General features: G+C 37.1%; 1 protein-coding gene across 3 annotated transcripts in view; it reads left to right on the plus strand.

Moving 5' to 3' along the window:
* The window catches only part of rbks (ribokinase), a 54,087-nt gene that overhangs the window by 4,946 nt on the left and 26,745 nt on the right, over window positions 1-22,396 (plus strand). For all 3 annotated transcript variants that reach the window (XM_049463502.1, XM_022673195.2, XM_022673196.2), the window contains 5 exons: window positions 2,226-2,284; window positions 13,029-13,161; window positions 17,382-17,445; window positions 18,829-18,891; window positions 20,707-20,871. In XM_049463502.1, coding sequence (XP_049319459.1) covers window positions 2,229-2,284; window positions 13,029-13,161; window positions 17,382-17,445; window positions 18,829-18,891; window positions 20,707-20,871 — 481 coding nt within the window. In that variant the 5' untranslated portion in view covers window positions 2,226-2,228. The remainder of the gene's footprint in view (window positions 1-2,225; window positions 2,285-13,028; window positions 13,162-17,381; window positions 17,446-18,828; window positions 18,892-20,706; window positions 20,872-22,396) is intronic.

Raw genomic sequence — 22,396 nt, forward strand, 5'->3', positions numbered from 1 at the left:
GAGTGTATAACATTTCTGTCCTACAGTAGCAAAATTAAAAAAATTTAACTTTAATTAGAAGTCATTTTAAAATATATTAATTTCAATTGTCAAAGTCATTTTGTAGCATTTACATTGGTCCCTTTCATCATATAATTTTTAGACTATGTTAAAAACTTTAGATCTTTCAGGTTCACAATATATCATAACATAAAAAATGCAAAAATGGAGAGAGAAGATTTTTATCTACAAGCGATCATAAGTTCTTTTGGACTAATCGCAGTATATTCACTCTAATTGTGCCTGACACTTGGAATAAGCCCTGCTAAGCTGTAAACAAGCTGTGAGCTCGTTGTACAGATCAGTTGTGGTGGTTTCTGTGGTTCTACAGTATCTCACAGCTGTGAGAGAACGGTAGCATTCCTGTAGCAATGCAAGCAGTAATGCCTCCCTATTGTGATGAATTGGCTTTTGTGGTTAAGCATAGATGTTAGATAAGCGTAGGCATATCATTGAATTATTCTCCCCTGTTTTTGTTTCTGCCTTTTTTAAACCCACGTAATCAACATGACATCTTTATTCGCACTAGCTGATTGACCGTGCACGGCTGTCTGCTCTGAAAGGCCGTCATGCACCTTTTTAAAGCATTTCACAGCCTCTCCTGTGCAAGAAACAGAGGGATTTGCATGGCATGTTAAATTCTCAGCCGTGGATAAGGATTGGCTTCTTCAATTTGCAATGCGTGCTATTCTTCTTACTCTTCATTTAGGCCTGTTTTAAATAAACACAATAGGCATTATGTATGCATATATGTGTATGCATGTATTACACATGATTGTAATTGCTAAGTACAAATGTCAAGCCTTTTCAGAGCGAACTGGTTCACGCCAGCCGGTGAACGCCAATTGATCCAAATGTTTTCATTTTTTATTTTTTTAATATACTGCAGACTGTGCACAGAATACTGTATAAGTGATGATTAGAAAATCAAGGCTGTCCCATAGCTGACGGCCAGGCTTTCACAGTGTCTTAGGACGGCTGGGAGATTTGAGCAGATTAGCACACTACCATTCACATGCATAGCCTACATGCAAGGGATTGAATTAATGAAGGATTTTCTTGGCTGTTGTCAGTCACATGCTGCAGTCTTGAAATAATCACCTCTGGTGCAATAGGCACATGTCCAAACTGGAGCACAATTAATGCTATTTCTAACCTATTGAAAACATTTCCTACATCGGGATGGTTGGAGTGTGCGCTCTATTTGAAAAGTGCAATTCAGGCCTACTTCCTCCACTGCGGCTCCAAATCACAGCACTGCATGTTTCGTCTTCTCTCTTCCCTCCAAATGGTTTTTATGCTGGCTGTGCAGAACAGCATCTCAGATCACAGTTACGTCCCACTTTTCAAGTGTGGAGAGCCGTGTCTTATGGTCTTATGTGAGAGAAGGCATCTGTACAGACTTCAGGTTTTTAGATTTAGCATAAAATTGTTACGGTATACTACAAACATTACATTTGTTATGAAGAATTCATATTAAATATGTTTGCAAATCCCATCAAATTATCAGCTCAAAAAAAAATTACCATTAATTTAATTTTAATTAATGTTTTTATATTGTCTACCAATCAAAAACAAGAAGTTGTGATCTAAAATTCAATAATCTAAATTCTTTTAATATTTACATTTCCAATAATAGATGATTCAGCCATATTTGAGGAGTGTAGCGTCTTTTAAACATTTGGTGTGAACATCCATTGTGTGATGGTCTCCATTTAAACATTTTGGGCAAATAAATGCAATGAAAACACTGGTTAGTGCAGGGCCCCCTGAAATATGTTTTAAGACTCAATTCCATAAATCTGAGATCTTAGTTTTCAGAAAAAAATAAACAAAAATCCAAATAGGGTGAAGGGTGTTGGGTTATTGAAAAAAAGAGGAATAAAATACCTTTATAGGATGTTCTTATAAGGGTCAAACTTTTGTGAACAAGACACATTTTTCTAGAGATGTGTTTCTAGAGTGTTAAGAACCTTTAAATTGATAAATAATCTTTACATCAAGTGAGGGTTCATAAAACCTTTTAAAAGTTTTTAAAGGTTCCTTACGTGCTTCTTTAAGAAAGCAATTGTAGTTCTTTTATGGCATTGCTCAAAGAACCCTTATAGAACCTTAATTTTTGGTTGATGTGGTAAATTGTTGACTTCTAAGCAGATTTTCACTGTACATCATTGTTTCTCTATTAGGAGATGACTGAAGAGGTGAGCGTTGTGGTCGTGGGCTCCTGTATGACCGATCTGGTCAGGTGAGTTCATCCAGTTAGGCTTTTATTTCACCAGAACTTTCCTTTATTGATTTTACAACTCTTGATGAATGAAGCCAAAGCCAATTTGCAAAGCATTGTATGCATTAGCATTGACCAAAGCCAACATAAACTGGCATGCCAAAAGTCATGAGACAGCAGGATGTAACTTCACTATGAGGTTTTACCTCAGGGATGGTTTGGGAACGCTCGCACCTGGGTAAGTTGTGAGGTGCTATCCTGTAAGTGAGGCAGAACACTGGCCAGTGTGCTCATGGCAAGGTGATGTGAATTATCGAAGCTCGAGCAAGGACAGATAGAAAGTGGGTGCCAGTTTCTGAATTTGTATGGGAAATTTTTCGATCCACAGTGGACAGGTCTGTAGCTTCCATAGGACATGGCAAAAGTCATGAGACACAATAACAGTGTAAATGGGCATTATTAGTGTACACAACATGTGACACATTCACGCACACAGAGAAGCTCATACTCATAGCCATGCTTATGGAACATGTTTATTTAGGACACAGACACTGAAGTTTTGAAATAACTCTGCAACTGGAGGGTCTTTCCACTGGAAGCTAAATGCAGCCCACCATAAGAGAATAGGGGAACTGCTTTATGCCTGTTTAAGTTATTATTGTTGCTTCAGAGGTGTGAATCACCATGCCCTGGCCGAGTCGTCTGCTTTTTTTTCCTTTGTCCTACAGTCATATTAGCCACAGGCTAGCTGCATTGTGTAATTGCAGCAAAGCTTTATTGATTTCTCAGTGCTCCCATATACAGAAAATAAAAATTACATATACGAGTGCTTGTCAAAAAATTTGAAAAAAAAAAAAAACTATTGAAAATGTACTTTTTTTCAGTAATTTAGTTCAAAATGTGAAGTTCATATATAAAATGGATGTATTGCACATTATAGCTTACAGACAATGAAATTATGAAAAAATCAGTATCTCAGAAAATTTGGATATTATATAAGACTAATTGGTACTTTTGGCAGTGTGCCAAGTCCTGCTGGAAAATGAAATCCGCATCTCAATAAAAATTGTCAGCGAGGGAAGCACGAAGTGCTGTAAGATTTTGCGAGAAAATGCTGCACTGACTTTAGACTTGATAAAACACAGTGGACCAACACCAGCAGATGACATGTCTCTCCAAACCATCACTGATCATCAGTTAATTTTGGTTCACAGTCTAATGTCAGTGCTGTGTTTTCCCTCAAAATCTTATAGCACTTCAGACTAAGAAGGAACACATAAGGAATAATGTAGTAACTTAAATTAGTTAAACAAACCAAAAATGATGCATTTAGCTGCTGTTATCTGGGGTTAAGCTGTTAACTTGCAGTTTCGGAGGCTGGTAATTCTGATGAACTTATCTTGTGAAACAGAGGTAACTTTTGCTCTTCCTTTCCTGGGGTGGTCCTGATGAGCGACACTTTCATCATAACTTTTCTTTTTTGATGGTCTGATGGAAAGAAATTATCTCCTGACAAGTTTCAGCACAGCACAACTTAGTTGAGTAATTCTTGCTGTGATATGTATTAGAACATCACTCAAATAGCTATTCACTGTATACCAACTCTACCTCTTCACAACTTTACAACTGATGCTCTCAAACACATTAAGAGGCAAGAAATTCAAGTAATTAACTCTTAACGAGTTCAGCACAGCTGTTAACTGAAAGCCTGAATTCCAGGTGACTCTACCATCCAGCCAAGATTTGCAAAGCTGTCCTCTTTGGTTTGTACTGATAACAGATTTGGTACTCCTCACTAAATCATATGTACTGAACTAATTTGTATCATGTCATTTCGGATGCATGTCAGTACAGGTAAGGAGAAAAACTGTGGAAATGCTCAGTGTTAAATGTCTTGTTCCTGACATTGTGCAGTGTTCCTTGTATGCAGATTAGTGTAGGTGAAGCACATTAAATCAGAGTCTAGTACCTCTCAGCCGGCGCTCTGAGAGATCTTAAGTGCTTGCCCACACAGGAGCGAAATAGCTGGGCATTCGATCCTTTAAGAACTGCGCTGTTTCACCTTGCACTGTTAATCTTTCTGCTGAGGAATAAATCTCTCTTTTTCTCTGTCTGTCTGTCTGTTTGTCTGTGTCTTATAGTGAGATTCACAGCAGCAATTCTAAAAGTGTGCGTTATTAAACACATATGGCCTCGTTTGTGTTCTACTTTCTCTACTTCCTCTCCTTCATCTCCCCCCTGTTTTCAGTCATTAAAAATTCAGCCATCAACTTTGCCCTTTGAAAAACAGAGACTGCATCAATTAGGCATCAGCACTAACGGGAAAGTCTGTGTTTGTATGTGTGTTTTTCTTTCTTTTTTTCCTCTTTTTTTTTTTTGAAGGGTGCTTGAAACACACTCCTAGCCCATCAAAGTGCTATGCATGACTTTGAAGTATGAAATCCAGTTTTCTCTCTGGCTGCTGTGCGTGCGTGTGTGTGAGTGTGTGTGTGTGTTTTGTCGGTCTGTGTGTGGTGTGCGTCTGCGTCTGGGTGACAGCGAGACGGAGAAACATCCACTCGCGGCTCCTGTTGAATATCCACGTGGCCGTGCTGAAGCCAGAGAGTGCCACCTGCTGATCGACTGAGCTTTTGATTGCAGCTCGGCCACACAGAGCCACTCATAAGGATCGGTGTACCTATAATAAAGTCAGTTTATGCTGCTGTTGAGTAGGGATGAGCTGATTTTATAAAATGAGTGGAATTATAAACTATTTGTCATGTGCTTGGAAGCTGATACTAGTGTCAGTATGTAAATATTGGAAGAAATTGTAGAAAAAAGCAGAAAAAAACTAAACAAATTGAAACATACACATATATAAACCCACTATTTGTCTGAACTCAAATAAATTAAGTCTGTTTTAGGTAAAAATAGGATATTTCCAAACATTACTTAACTAACGTTTGTGGCCACATATACTGTACATTCAAACAGAGATCTTTGAGTTGAATCACCGTAATTTATAAATAATGAGTTTAGTCTGTTTCCAGTGGCAGCTTCTTTTCTATTGGCTTCTGGCACAATCTGTTTGCATACTGGTTGCATTCCCCATTTTCTGACACTGTATATACTGTACATTATACATGCTGCATATTATGATAAACTGCTTGGCCTCTATGTTGTTGTAGGCTATAAGAACAAGCCTCATTTTCTGAGCTGCTGTTCAGTCTATATAATTTTCTTTCTTCATCTACTTTTCTTGGAGTATTTAAAAAAAAAATAATGCAATCAAAAAAGAAGACTAAATACAATTATACAAATTTTATTAACCTTACCATCACATTCAAAGTAGAATTATTATGCATAGCAATTGAGATAAAAAAATAAACTACTATTGTATATTTTGTGTTCTGGTTAAGTTGGCGGAAATTATATAAATTATGTAATTATTGCTAAAAAAACAATGTAAAATATAGTAATTGAAAAAATAGTTTGTTAAATAAAATATGTTTATATATTTTTTATATATTCACTATGCCGAAAAAAAGTAATATTACATGAACTAAACATTTCTTAGGTAATCAGTTACCGCCCATGTTTTGAGTTTAGTGTACGTAATGATTATAGTTTTTTCAGGGCACCTAAATGTATTTTTGTCTTACTTTTCAAAGAAAAAACTATTACAAATGTTATATTTTTAACAACCAAGATTCTTCTTCACAGATTTACCCTATTTATTTGATAAGTGCACCACATGGAGTAATAAAGCAGTACATTTAGTAAGTCAGATTTGGCAGGCGATTCTTAGGGAGAGTTTAGAGCACCTATGTTTCTATAAAAATAGCAATATTTGATGCCATATATTAGGGGTGGGCGATATGGCCCCAAAATAATATCACGATATTTCATGGTATTTTTGCGATAACGATACTTATGGCGATATGACAAAACACTGAATAAAAAAAAAAATCATGAATACACTACTGCAACAAAAAGAAAATTAAATTTCATTATTGCATACGATAATATGATATGACACACCCCTAACTGAGAAAAAAAACAATCATTTTATCAGATTTGTAACAGATGTCAATGATCCAGAATATCATGATACTACTACTAATAATAATAATAATAATGCACTCCAAATATCTCCATATATCCAGGATTAAAATAAAATAAATATATATAATCAGTCTCTAGTAGATATATAATAGGAATGAGAACAATGTGAAGTTTTCTTTTGCTAAAAACAGTAAAAAAAAGTAGTACCCTGATGTGATGATTAGGGGTGGGTGATATAGCACGATATTTTAGGGTATAATATCGTTCACGTTATTCAAAATTGATAATGTATTATATTGTAAAATCGATCCGGTATATTGCAATATCGATATGTTGTCCCACCTCTAAACATTACATTATGAATCTTGCTTGAGTGGAAAACATCATTATGTGGGTATGCAATTTCATTTTGGAAATAGAAAAGGGGCTGTTCTGTTTTAACTAATTAAAGCAATATACTGCTGATATACCACTATAGTTCTGTCATCACTGTGCCTCCCTATTATTAGAGCTTTCCAGAATAATATGATCACGAATAACCATTACAGTTACAGCTGGAAAGGTGTGTAATGGAGATCTTACCCCAGCCTTTAAAAAGCACTTGTGAACATCAAATCAATACTAGTGTAGGAGAGAGAGCATGTACATATATGCTCCAACACAGCTACGGACGGCAAGCATGCGCCAATATCTTCCGTTCGCATTCTGCGCGACATTTGTTTGGAAACAGATCGTTCAGCTACGAGACGTGAGTCAGCCCCTCAAACCCACCGCAGCTCTTCTTTGAAAGCATGGCTGCTTTGTTGTGTGTCGGCCCGTGGGTTCAAGCGCTCTCCAGCCCTCTCGCTCGCACTGCGTCAGTGGTTTTCTCCCTCAGAGTTTGTGGAAAGGAAAAAAGTAAGAAAAGAAAAAAGCTAGAAGGATGTAAACAGCGGCGCAGTGCTCGGCTCACGTCACTCTAACACCTGTTGTGGTTCCTGAAGGCTGGGAAAGTCGAGCAGCTAAGAATTCAATGTCAGAGTTTGCGATGAGTGTGACGGATTGATTGACAGTCAGACAATAGAGACAATAGAGTGATTATATCTGTGTGTGTGTGTGTGTGTGTGTGTGTGTGTGTGTGTGTGTGTGTGCGCGTGTGTGTGTGTGTGTGTGTGTTAGTTTGTGTATAAGATGATGCAGGTGTGGTTAGTCTGGCTTTTGCCCGACTCCAGACGCTGACTCAATCACACCTCATTAGATTTAAAGCTCTATCAAGTGATAGAAGTCAAGGAATCGCTGGCGCTCTTGTACAGTCACACACACACACGACACACACACACACACACGCTGTTTACGCAACAGCGGCGGAGGCTCTGACTGTGCGGGTCTGATTACAGTCTTATCAGTAGAACTAAAGTACAGTCAGGTTGTTTAGGGATGAAGATTAATTGCATTGCCTTTCTGCTGTGAAAAAAAAGTTTTACATTCATAGTTTTATAATCAGTGTTTTTACTTATTTTGTTTTTATGACGTATAACAGACATACAGACATATACTACAGTTCTGGAAAAAAATAAGAGACCACCTCAGTTTCTGAATCAATTTCTCTGATTTTGCTATTTATAGGTTTATGTTTGAGTAAAATGAACATTGTTGTTTTATTCTATAAAAACTACGGACAACATTTCTCCCAAATTCCAAATAGAAATATTGACATTTAGAGCCTTTATTTGCAGAAAATTAGAAATGGCTGAAATAACAAAAAAAAGATGCAGAGCTTTCAGACCTCAAATAATGCAAAGAAAACAAGTTCATATTCATAAAGTTTTAAGAGTTCAGAAATCAATATTTGGTGGAATAACCCTGGTTTTTAATCACAGTTTTCATGCATCTTGGCATCATGTTCTCCTCCACCAGTTTTACACACTGCTTTTAGATAACTTTATGCCTTTACTCCTGGTGCAAAACTTCAAACAATTCAGTTTGGTTTGATGGTTTGTGATCATCCATCTTCCTCTTTACTATATTCCAGAGGGTTTCAATTTGGTAAAAATGAAAGAAACTCATCATTTTAAGTGGTCTTTTTTTCCAGAGCTGTATATGCGATACTTTCCATTTTACAAACTGTAGAATTGTTTATATACTTAATAACATTGTTATTTTTTTGTTATTTGTGATTTAAAAGCACTTGTATTAGGCCAATACATGTGACCTAAAAGAAAAATCGGTCCCACTTTATAAAAAGTGTTTGTAAAAGTTGAACAGGTTATGTAATTACACATCAATTTTGTGTTTAATAGGGCATGGTGTGTGTGTAGAATATGTTGTGTATAGTTCTATATTTCTGCAACAGCTTCAGTGTGGTGTGTAATTATGTCTGTTTCTGGTTTATTATGGGAAAATGTATAAAATATTCTGCTTCTGTATGTTTAACTGACTTTATACACATGTGTAAATATATAACTGTTCAACTGTAATTAATCTGTAACAATGCAATACTTCACCAATGGCTACACTGTTATTATATGGATTAATAATTTATAATTATACAGTTAGAGACACTTATTATAAAATATTATTTTCCATTTTAAAAACAGTATTTTTGTGATTTTAAAGGAGTAGGGTACTTATATCTTGTAAGTAAAATTTATTTATATAGCACTTATCCCAGACAGTTGTCACAAAGTGCTTTACAACAACAACAAAAAAAAAACATTTTGGATGATATGTTTCAGGAATAATTGCCATGAACTAAATTATTGTCATTATTTTAGGGCCATTTTATTCTACAGATATTAATATAATAGCACCGTACACCATACTGAAATGTTAAAACAAATATTTAGAGTATTCAGTCAATAAAACTTGAGTGAAGTGTGTAAATATGCCAAATCACTAATGTATTGATATTTAATGTATTAATTTCAGTGTTTTTAAACTAAGTTGATATCCTGGCTTGCTCGTGTTAATGGTCTCTCTTTATTAAGGAAACACAACACACAGCTTCTAGTAATAGCAAATTATAACACATGGGCATGTGGCTATATATATATATATATATATATATATATATATATATATATATATATATATATATATATATATATATATATATGAGTGTTCATTTTTAGTCTTTGTCTTAGTGTGTGTGTGTGTGTGTGTGTTTGGGAGAGAGGGAGAGAGAGAGAGCAAAAGAAAGAGAGTGTGTGTGTGTGTGTGTATGTATTATATGTTTTTTTGTTCTGTTTGGTCAAAATATAATAATGAATTAAATTAACTTCGGAATTATTATTCTAAATAGACTGATAATAACATAAACTGGACTATGCGCCATAAAATTAAACAAAATGCAATAATAATGCACAGTGTCTTTCTTGCTGGACTTTTAATTTTTTTGTATATTGCATTTTTTAAAATTATATTCATTCCATCTGTTCCTTGAGTGTGATCTATCTGTCTGTCTGTCTATAATATAAGCCCTGAATAAAAGTTGCAGCTATCTGTGTAAATAAATAAAATCCCATCTGACTAATATTAGAGAAACTACAACAAATCACAAAAAATAATTCAAAAAATAAAAAAAAAAATTACATTTTTAAACTGGCTTCAGTTAAAATTTTGTTGTTTCTTGAGAAATTTTATTATATTATATTTATACATTTGTATATATATTAATATAGAGAGTAGTAATAGATAACCATATGTTTAAAGGAAAGCACCTGCAAAGCATCTGTTGCTTGCAAATGAACTCTTCAAATATAAATAATAAGCTTGTTAACTCTGAGCCATTTTTCTAACTTTATTCTCAGTTGCTCGGTTGGTACTGTTTGTTCTCATTTTTGTTTCTCTAACATCTCAGCTTATTTGAAATCACGTGGTTGAACATACCAGCTCATCAGCAGAGCGGCTCATAATCAAAACTCATCCAGATTACTGGAAACTCAGCAAATAGTATCTTTATTCATCTTAATTGACTTACTGTAAAAGCCCCTCTTTGAACCTCACAAACAACACGTGCTCAGATTCACAAAAACAGCTTCAGCAACTCGTTCTGCCATCAACAAAAACACTTGTGGACTTGGCCTTCAGCCAGGCCGTAACTTTCTGAGCCGGGGAGGGTTTTTTCTGAGTCTTCAGTAGAATGAGTAATAGCTGGTGGTTCTGGTTGGGTGAGAATCACATGGACCCCGCTCTGTAATGTGGCGCTCCGCCGCAGTACAGCAATTACCTTTCTCTGGAGCTCAGAGCCTTAAATTTAGAAGAGTTAGGAATGGCAGGACTTACTGTTTTCACTCATAAACAGCTCTTTCAAACATTGTATTCCAGTAAATGCCCCCCACCACACCACCGTCCCACCCCCCACCCACCTTCAGCTCGTTTCAGAGCGCAGCGGCTGAACGGTAACTGTGTGCAGTGGAAGTCGACTCGGCGTAGTGGATGAATCAAATGCTGTACTGAGTCAGTTTACAGTGAATCATCAGATCAGTCCAAAAAACAAATTCATACATTATAACGTGTCCAGGTTGGTTGATGTGGTTTTCAGATGAATGTCAGTCACATGTTTACTGTGGCCCTGAACAGCCGTTTCCTGTTGATTTTGTGAACAAACTAATTGTACCTTCTCATTATACAGAATTTCACTGAATCATTTTAGGAATATTTAATATCTTTCACATAAACTTGTAGAAAAGCCCAAAGATATCTTCTTAGATCATTTAAACTCAGAGCAACACTAGAGCAAGATAGCTTTAATTATAAAAGCTAAACTTTGTCCTAACAGTAAAAACAGCAAAGCATAAATGTGCAATACTGTACAAAGATTTAATATTAGAGTAAATAACATTAATACCATTAAAACATCTTCAGAGCTTTTCATCATACCAACCCTTGGTTTCATAAATCAATGCCTAATGATGTTATTAAATCAGCATTAGTATTTTTTATATGTACAATATATATATATATATATATATATATATATATATATATATATATATATATATACATATATATATATATATATATATATATATATATATATATTGTACATATAAAAAATACTAATGCTAAAAATACTAATATATATATAATTATTTTTCGGAACTTTCTCAAGTACCATATACTACATTGGTTTTAGTAACAATTACATAATTAATATAATTTTCATAAACTTAACCAGATCACACATTGCTTTGCATAAAAATTCTATTTTGAATGTGATTATCAGTTGAATAAAATTTGCAGATTTCTATTTTGACGTGAAATGGCTTCAGTAAAATGAGTTCAGACATATAGTGGTTTTACAGTGTGTTAAATGTAACATTAATTTCTTTAAAAGTTTAAAAGTCGTAGTAAAGCGGTTAGAAGAGGCAATTAATAACAATAAATCTTTTCTAAATCTAAAGCTTTTCTGTTCTGTATAATTCTCTTTAATATTGGTATTATATAATTATATAATATGACTTTTTTTGGAAATTATTCACATGACCAAGTTTTAGCGGCGTATTGAGCAGCATCACTCGACAGCACACTGCTGAGTTTATAAGGAAGCTATCACTTTTTAATTTATGCTGAAATGGACTCTCACTACCTCTCTCTTTGCACACACACAAACACACATTCTCTTCATCAAAAGCTGTCTTTACTTTAGCATCCATAGCATGAAATATTATAATAAAGTAAAAAAAAGTCTCTATTTTTTTCTCCAACCCAAAAATACACAGGTGAGTACAGGTGCGCATTTTATTTTTTAATCCTTCTTTTATTTATAATTATATGTAGTCTGCTTTAATTATGTGTGCTTTCAAGCCTAATAAGTTTGTCATACAGTTTTTGTCATACATACATTTTTCAAATTATCATCTGGTCAAAATGGTATGCATGGGAGAGTTCCAACTTTCATAAAAGTGGAACTTTTTGTCCTGTTTTATCTGGTGTGTAACTAACACATTATTTCAGAAAAAGAACATCATACTGAACGTAAAACATGGTGGTGGTAGTGTGATGGCATGGGCGTGTTTTGCTGCTTCAGGACCTGGACAACTTACTATGAGCTCAGGTGTACTTGGGTTCTGCAGCAGGACAATGACCCACAAACAAGTTCACCTCTGAATGGAATAAAAACAAACAAAATTAAGGTTTTGGAGTGGCCTAGCCAAAGTCAGATTGAGATGTGGCAGGATTTTAAACAGGACCTTTATGCTGGAAAACCCTCCAATATGGCTAAATTAAAACAATTCTTTAAAAAAAGAAGAGTGGAACAAAACTCCTCCACAGAGATGTGAAAGACTTAATACCAGTTATCGGTAAGGCGTGATTGCAGTTGTTGCCACCGAGGGTGACACAACCAAGTTATTAGATTTGGGGGGCAAACACTTGTTCACACATTGTAAGATTTGTTTGTTTTTTGGTATTTTTTCCCTTTAATTAATGCAATTATCATTTATAATGTACTTTTTATATTTACTCAGGTTATCTTTGTCTGATATTAAAGTTGTTTTATGATTTTGAAAAATATTATCATTACAAAAAAGCAAAAACAAAAAAAACTGTAGGGGGCAAATACTTTTTCATGTCACTGTATATGTTTTTTCACTTCCGCATTTACTTGATTCATTAACCGCCCACTCCTCTGCACAACACTGAATTTTTTAGTGAGTCCCCTGGTAATGCAGGAATTTAAAGCTGTTCTTTCTTTCTTTTTCTGCCCTAAAATCTGTTCTTCTCTCTTCCTTCACATTAGCCAGGCGCCCCGACTGCCCAAAGCTGGAGAGACGATACACGGCCACAAGTTCTTCATCGGATTCGGCGGGAAAGGAGCGAACCAGTGTGTTCAAGCCGCTCGACTGGGAGCCAAGACCGCCATGGTTGGCAAGGTGCTCAACCCCCCGTTTCATTCCCAGTAGTCAGGTCATACCTGAGCCCGGGCCTTTCTGTGGGGCATATGCAGTGTTCTGTTCACTTCATTCTGTTTCAGAGCAGCAGCAGAAAGCCTAAACACGAAATAAAAGCCCAGGTTTGTCAGAACAAAGAGCCCAATCGATACTGAAGCATATGCACCGCACAGAAATAGGCTCCCATGCTTTCAGGAAGCCTGAAAGAGGGGTTGCACTTCAAAAGACAGAGGGCCAGGTAGAGAAGGGCCCCAGCCTTGGCAAGTCTTTAACAGCGTGGGATAAAAGTAGCCCCAGTGGGCAGAGAGGGACCCCTCCGCCCCTTACCTCAGCTCTGAACATCTCCGAGAGAGAGAGAGCTGCGGAGAGAGGGGTGCGGTGGTTTAGAAGACTGCTGGTAGTGTGGAGGCGTGTTGGGTGGGGTGGCTATATCTGGGAGGCTTGGCTGGATTTAGCAATGCAGAACTTTGCCCTGCCAGTGAGGAAGGAGAACGTATTGTTTCAACTTCCAGTTTAAAGGTGGTTCCTTGTATTCATCAAACACAGGCAGTTAAATCAACTTTAGGCGCAAAGAATGAAGAATAGGCTTCAAATGCAGGTCTGAAGTGTGTTTATAGACTACTAGAATAGTACTAGAATTAAAAATATTTAATTTCACACTTTTCCCCTTCAGCTTAAATCTAGTCGATCAGTCAAGAGTTGTTTGGTATGTTTGGAGTTTGCTTCCTGAAGCCCTATCTGGATGGGATTAGTTTTAGGGATCAGATTAGGTAATTTTTTTTTTATGGGGGGTCCGCTGTGATTTTATTCCTGTCTGGAACGACCATGTATGTGTTTTTCTCGGACGTTCTCTGAGAAAATTACAAGCTGAATTATCTACTGTTTTTCACTGAACTCCGTGGTCCACCTGTAATTTTAGTTCTGTCCAGACTCATATCTCTGAGTTTTGTCAACTCACGTTTAATAAAATAGCTATTTTTCCACTGCTACGCATCGTAATTACACTTTGGGCAGCGAGTGGAAATGGAGGAGCTACTGAACGCGATGTCATGACCGAGAAAGCCTAAAAACTCACTGGTGCTCCTGTTTTTTCAATTGCAGTCCGGATGCAAGAGTTTTATCACTGAGTAGAAGTGTAAAAGAATACTGTCTGGATAGGGCTTAAGAAACGATGTTTGATTGGCTTTAATGACCAATATTTTGTAATTGCGGAGAAAACAATCTCCTGCAGATGTTGTGCAAGGGCTTTGCTCACCATGACATGCACAGGGAAGCTGGGCAAACTTCATAGGCGAACACCTGTGATTGGTTGTTTAAAAAAAGAAGCTTGCAGTTGTGAAGCATACCCAAAAGGCACAAGCATAATTTTGCAGGAAGTATATGGGGGCCTTTAGTTTTATAGATGTAGATATCAAATAACAGACAAATGGTGCACAAACATCTCAGTTCACACTGCAGTTTAGTATAAGTTTAGTACAATAGAGAAACAAGAAAAACAAGAAAAAAATATAGCCGCAAGCGGCAATCATCGGGTTCAAGCACCAACTTGCACAATGGTGCCTACTGGAGCATTGAATGGTGATGTGTAAGAAGGTCTAATATGATTGGAGATGCCCTGTCACATTTAGAAATTATCAAGTTTTTCACCTGTTATTAATGTTGAGCAGAGGCCTTTCAACCTGATCCGTGCTTAAATTCACATGTAAATCTAGTGAACTTTGTAGGATATTCATTAAGTGAGTTAGAACTAGTCAAAAGGTGTCTACATGTTATTGGTATTGATCAGGTGGCTTCAACCAGAATGTTCACAAAGTGGTATTCAGATTGACCTTTGAACCTTTGCAGAACAAGCTGAAATGTTTGACCAAACAAGTTTAAATTAACACAAAGGAGTGAATGTTCTGATATGACATGTAATTACGAAGTTATTATAAATCTAGTTCTGAATTAAATGGCGCTTCATCAAGCACCAACTAGCACAATGGTGCCTACTAGAGCATAGGATGGTGATGTGTAAGAAGGTCTAACACAATTGGAGACATTCTGTCACATTTAAAATGATCAAAAGTCTTTCACCTGTTATTAATGTTGAGAAGAGGCACAAAGGAGTGAATGTTCTGATATGACATGTAATGTCAAGTTATTCTTAATCTAGTTCTGTATTAAATGGCGCTTCATCAGAGTGATATTGTACAGAGGTCTTTAACATTGTGAGATTACAGCAAATACTGCAGAGTTACAGCAATTTAGGTTAGAAATTCCAAGGACGCACAGATTGCTTGATGCCTGGAGAGTATTGTATGTGAAATTTTCACAAATGTTTTTAATGAACATTTACCTAGAGACTCTACAGTGTGCAGCAAGACTGAAATGGAGGTGATAGGCCAAATATCCAGAGAGTAGTTTCAATATAGCTATTTTCAAACAATTAGCAATTATGAATGAACAAAGCACTTTTTAAACATAGTTGTATTGAAAAATTTGTCAGAGCCACTGTACCAAATATGGCAAAAACAATTAGATGTCAAAATAGTACAGCATGATTGACATATACTCGTTTTTTTGGAACAGCGCCCCCCAGTGGGCGGATTGTTTCAGCACTTTGCAGGTCACTACAGTGTCTCCACCTGAACATAACTGCCAAATATCATCCAGATTGGGCAACATTCAGCCTGCCAAAATGTCTGCTGAATGCTGATTGGCTGATGGTGTTCAGTCATGTTGATTGATTAAGTTGCCCTTTGAACATCCTTTAGAGGCTGTATGATAGATTCTGCATGCAAAGTTTCAACTTGCTAGGTTGCACGGTTGCTGAGAAACAGTGCTCCAAATTTACCTCTTGAAGTGAATGGGGCATATATCCGGAAGGACTAATTTGCATATGGCGGCCATATTGTTTACATATTTCAACTTTTTCTTAATGAATATTGAAGCGCATGCTCTCACGAGTGTTTTGATACCAAACATGCCAGGATTGGTCAAAATTCCTAGGACTAGTTTGCAAAAGTAGGTTTTGCATATTATGCAAATTAGCACAAAATCTATATAGACGGAAGTGCATGGTCCAAATTGGAAAGTTGTTGGTATTGACCCAAGGAATCCATCTAAAAAAGAATTTTGAATGTAGGTCTTATGGTTTTTGAGTTATTGAGAAAATTGTGAAAAATGAATTTCCTTGTTTATAGCGCCACCACTTGACCAATCGGTGCCATTTTTGTTGTCCACCGAGATGCACTGATCCTACATCTACCTACCAAGTTTCATTTCTCTATGACTTACGGTTTAGGCTGCACAACTGTTTTTACAGGAGAAAAAGAATAATAATAATAATAAGAAGAAGAAGAAGAAGAAAAATCTTAGCAAAAACAATAGGGTTCTACGCACCTTCGGTGCTTGAACCCTAAAAAGACTCAACCGGGTTTCTTTTAACTTTATTTAAACAGGCATTTGTGCAAATGACTGTTTGTTCCATGTAGTGTTGAATCATGCCCACCAATTGAGGTAGTCAATTAAGCAGCGAAGTCTAAGCGTTGGCAGTTTTAACATGTTTCCAAACACACATACAACCAAAAATTGCCACACATTGTCCTCATCCAATTAACGTTAATTTCCTGAGTTGAAATAAGATGTTAAAGACAGAATGTCGGGGAAATACTTGTTTATTATTTTAGTCATTTTAAATCCAAAGGATGAGAACAGTGGAAGATAAAGAATAAAAAATAAAAAATAAGCAAATGGGTCACTCTCTCTACACGCAGCAGCGAGAGGGAGAGAGACAATAGGAGTCGCAAAAACAGGAGGTTCAAACAAGCCTACCACTACAGATTCCCCTAAAACCATGCAAAATCATTGTTTTACAGCTATTATAGGCAAGTCTGTTAATGTTATGTAGTGTCAACATGCTGCATGGCACATTGTAGCTCACTGAGGAATTGAACAGAGCACCATTTACATCCAAAAGGTTTTTAGTGTTTGAAAGTGATGGGTTTTACGTTACATTGTGGATTATCTAGTTTAATCTACCTTTCTCTTTTCTCTTCTATAAAATGCAATTGTATAATGTTAGAGATGATTTCTGAAAAACATACAAAGTAGTGTAAATATATATATATATATTTTTTTTATTATTATTATTTTTTTTATTGTGCTATTTTACAGTTATTGTAAAAACCCAATTTGAAGCTGATTTTTTTTCTTTACAGGTTGGAAAAGATTTTTTTGGGAACAACTATATTCAGAATTTCAAAGACAATGGAGTATACACAGGTAATTACTTTTTAATTTTTTGTTTTATTTCTCACAGTTCTTTCACACCCACCTTTTCTTTAGTTTGATTTGCTTTGATAGGTGGTAACACTTTGTAGAAAAGACATGGAATGTATCCCCTGCTTAAAAAAAATGCTAACCTGCTTAGCTCTTGTTCAGCATATGGTATGTTTAATTTTTTTCATGGTTCAGCTAGTCTACAGGCATGATCAACCTGACCAAGATACTGCAATTTCTTTAATTATGTACAAAACTTTTAAATGTAATATGTAATTGAAAACAAAATCTGTAATTCTGCATGCAGCTATTTCATATTCATATTTAAAAAGTTTTTTTTTTTTTTATGTAAATTGTATTAACTATACATAATTTGTGTCCTTTTGCATTTTCTGTAATTGTGACTGTAAATTCTTTTATGTAGGTTTTCGGGTGCTTTTACATTTTTTTAGTGTTTTTACATATTTTCTAAAACCGCTTTTGTCAGAATTTTATTTTACACATACCTATTAATGTTATTTATTATGGTTAAATAATTTATTATGGTTGAATAATAATCATGACTAATAAGACCCAGTTTGTTGACCAGCCTTACCAATCATGATAATATGGTGATAATTAAATGCAGTGTACACCATGCTGGCTGGTCAAGACCTGATTAGCTAGCTATAGCTGAGCAGTATAGGGTTCCATGTTTTTTTACCCAAATTACCATTTTTTTAACCAGCCTTGGCCATCAGAAACAAGCTTAAGCCCTATCTGGACGGGATTAGTTTCTCAGGGGGACATCTGTGAAAAATATTCCACATTTCTACTCAGTGATAAAACTCCTGCATCCGGACTGCAAATGAATAAACAGGAGGACCAGTGAGTTCTTTGGCTTCCTCGGTCACGTGACATAAAGTTAGTAGCCCCCCCCATTTCCACTCACTGTTGTGTTTATGTGGATCTCCGTGGAAATGCGCATTACAAGTGTAATTACGGTGTGTGGCAGTAGACAAATAGTTAATTTATTAAGCTCGAGGTGAGATGTCTATTCGGATGGGACTAAAATTACTGGAGGACCACGGAGTTCAGCGAAAAACAGTAGGTAATTCAGCCTGTAATTTTCTCAGAGGACATCAGTAAAAAACACATATATGGTCGTTCTGGATTACCCCAGAACCTCCTGAGAAACTAATCCCATCCGAATAGACAACTAAAATTAGCCAAACCTGATCTTGAGCTGGATTTTCCAGTAGGATATAGAGCAAATACTCATTTGCTCATCCATTGTAAGGAAATACTCTACATCCTGCACTGTCTAAAAGTGTGACTCTATGCTAAAATGAATCACGTATTGTTCCAGTAATATCATTTTATTTATGTTTCACTGTTCCTCTGCAGCTTTTGTGGAGCAGACATCTGAAGCCGCGACCGGAGCTGCTTCCATCATCGTAAACGACGCAGGTAGCGTGAAGGTGGTCCGTGTGTGGAGCCCTGTCGCACTCGCCGGCTTTAAAAGCCTCTGAAATAACACGGCACTAAGTGCACTCCTGAATGAACCCGCAGCTGAGTGGGCAGCTCTCTCTCTCTCTACCTGTGTCATTCAGCCAGTCACCCACACAGCGCCGGAGAGTTTATAGCAGCCGGGTTTAATATAGCACTGCTCCAAGATAGGGGCTGCTGACATAACCAGCCTGTTGCTAAATGCACGGCCCTAGCGCGCTGTAAATGTCACCAATCACAGCTTTTTAGCGCAGCCGTCGCCGTGCCCGGCGCAGAGATCCGCGAGCGCACTGCCAGCGCCGCGGGGAGAAGTAACGTCACAATCGCCATAACAACCTGGCGACGGCACAGCGTCCCAGCATCCTGTGTAAAAGTCACAGTGACTGGAGATGCAGCGATTATCTCAGTCGCAGACAGAGGCTGAGGAAGTCGGATGGAAGAAAAGGCCATCTCCATTTAAAAAGGCCTTACTCTGCACTGTGATTTCCCGACTGCTGATGTCAGCGTTATATTAGTGCCACTCTCGGTTACGCAAGGCAGCGCTGGCTCTGTACGTACGTCTTTCTGAGAGACTGTGTGTGGACATACATGAGGACATCCTGAGGTGACCTTTCCCCACATTTTGCTGCCAAAAAACATTATAGACACCATTTTTTTTATCTCTTTCCAACTTTTCTTCATATCACATTCATTTAATTTGTAATAAGATATGATGGATTGATCTATCTTTGCCTTCATTTTGCTGATCACAGTACCTGCCACAGCTTTACAGATACTTCTTAATGCTGGAGGGCTTTATACCCCTTTAGCCCATTTCTGGCAGTAGTTTTACTTTACAGTAGTGAAAATCATCCAGACTATGAAGGAACACTGTATAAGGAATTTTTTAGTAACTTAAAAGTGTTAAACAAACCAAAATAGTCTGTGAAGAAGCATTTAGGTGCTCTTATCTGGGGAGCTGTTAACTTGCATTGTTTTTTTCTGATACTGGTAACTCTTGTGAACTTATCCTGTTCAACAGAGAGTTATCTCTTGCTCTTCTTTTCCTAGGAGCGATCCTGATGAGAGCCAGTTTCATCATAACGTTTTTTGTTGGTCTTTGCGACTGCACTTAGAGATACTTTTACAGTTCTTGAAATGTGTTGGACTAACTGATCTATATTTCTTAAAGTTATTTTTTTTCCTAACTTAGCTGAGTAGTCCTTGCTTCGCAAAATATGAATTAGAACATTACTCAAATAAAACTTTAAGTAATGAACTCTTGATAAGTTCAGCACAGCTGTTAACTGAAAGCCATTCCAGGTGACTCTACCTAATAAAGCTGACTGAGAAAATGCAGAGATGTGCAAATCTGTCATCTAAGCAAGAGGTACGACGTAATTCCATGTTTTTCTTCACAGTTTGAATGACTTTAGTATTAATCTACAAATGTGAAACATTTGACTGATAATGATATTGGAAAAATATGCAGCTTCTTTGGGTAATATTTTGCTTTACATTGCCCTGCCTGTACCTATCCAATATCTATCTCAATTAACTTTAAAATAATTAATGTTAAGACAAAACCTTTATTTCGCATACTTTTGCCACATTTGAAGGACTGTATAGCTATAGTGTGTAGTTTAGATGTCAGTATGTTTACCAGTTTGACACCTGTGTGAAGAGGCTACTTGAGAAGCTGCTGTGAAAATCAAACATTGTAAGAGAGAGAGAGAGATTGCATATAAAACAGGAACTAAATAGCTTCCATGACTCAGTCCATGATCGTGATTGCAGGTGAGAATGCCATAGTCATCGTAGCGGGAGCCAACCTGCTGCTGGGAGATGAGGAGCTGCAGCGGGCGCAGGCTACCCTGGAGACGGCTAAGGTGCTGGTCTGCCAGCTGGAGATCAGCCCACATGCCTCCCTACAGGCCCTGTGGATGGCCCAGAAGAGCAACGGTCAGTCCCAGTTCTTCTTCATACTGTCTCTGTGTATCTTGTCCTTCCCAATAAGCCTGCCTGCATTTATGTGCACACTGTTTCTGATTTTCTGATTTTAAATATTTTAAAAGGATTTAAAAAAATATTTAAAAAAAGTTTAAAGTTTAAAGTTTTAAGTTCTAAAAGGATCTTTCAGTAAATTTGATTCTTAAATGGTAAAGCAAGCATCACACTGAACTCTCTCACTCTCTCTCTCTCTCTCTCAGTCAGATACTGTTTAGATAATGCTTTGGGGAATCTTGGCTTTGTTGTCCTGGTATCAAAAAAGGTCACTTAGGGGCACCGAGTGGTCCAGCAGTCTAAAGTGCTGCCACTATGATCGGGAGATCGCTGTGATTCGAATCCCAGTCATGCAGCTTGCCATCAGCTGCCGAAGCCCAGAGAGAGCACAATTGGCCTTGCTTTCTCTCTGGTAGGGTAGATGGTGCTCTTTCCCCTCATCACGCCTAGGGTGATGTCGATCAGCACAAGGCTGCGTCTGTGAGCTGATGTATCGGAACCGCATCAGTAGCAGTTGGAAAAGAGGTGGTGGCTGACTTCACATGTGTCGGAGGAGGCATGTGCTAGTCATCACCCTCCTTGTGTTGTGGAATATACAGCTAAGTAGCTACTAAATGGAAGGGACATTTGGCCTAGCTAAATTGGGAGAAAATGGGGAAAATTTTGAAATAAATGTATAAAAAATGTCTTTATATTGCCTTCATCTTTCAAGATTGGTCAAATGAGAACCAAATATATGTCCGTATGTTTAAATATGGTAAAAAAAGACAAAGGCTTTTATGCAGTATTCTTAATGTTTCGCATGGCAGTAGACTGTCTCTTAATCATAACACCAGATTAACATTTTAAACCATGTTTTTTTTAGTAATGTTAATAGAAACTACTAAGTGCTTAACTTTAAGTAACTGCTTAATTTAGTACGTCTTATGGAGTCCCACAGGGTTCTATGTTACGGTCTTTGAAATGTGTTGATTGAGGTGTGGGTGTGTTTACAGGGTTTAAAGAGTTTGTCCCTGTTTTCTTCTGACAGACAGATGTGGATAGACAGATGCTACGCTGAGTTATTTTGAGAAGAACAGATACCATCTCTTTTCATGTGTCTCATTTCTAAACACAGCTAGTCTTGACTCTACTCTTTTTTTTTGTGACTCATTTTTGTGAAGTCCCTTCTTTCTGAACTTGTGTTATTTGTTGATTTTGTGTCTTTTTGTTTACTTCCCCTCTGAAAATCTATAAATCTGTATCCAGTGATATAAATCCCTCGTGGAAAATCCCACCGCTCTGGTACAGGCGCAATTAACGTCATTATCTAACCAGGTCCCCTCTGATCGGAAAACGCCCTCCTCTCTTAATTTGGAAACGCACCACAGTGTGGCATGACTCGTCCACAGATGGGCGCCACAGATGGTCACCCACATTCCCTCTACCCCTCCCCGCCAGCGCCGTCCCCCTGCCATCACACCCCGGCGCTCATCACCTCGGC

The sequence above is a fragment of the Astyanax mexicanus genome, chromosome 14 (assembly GCF_023375975.1).
Source record: "Astyanax mexicanus isolate ESR-SI-001 chromosome 14, AstMex3_surface, whole genome shotgun sequence".
Classification (NCBI taxonomy): Eukaryota; Metazoa; Chordata; class Actinopteri; order Characiformes; family Acestrorhamphidae; genus Astyanax; species Astyanax mexicanus.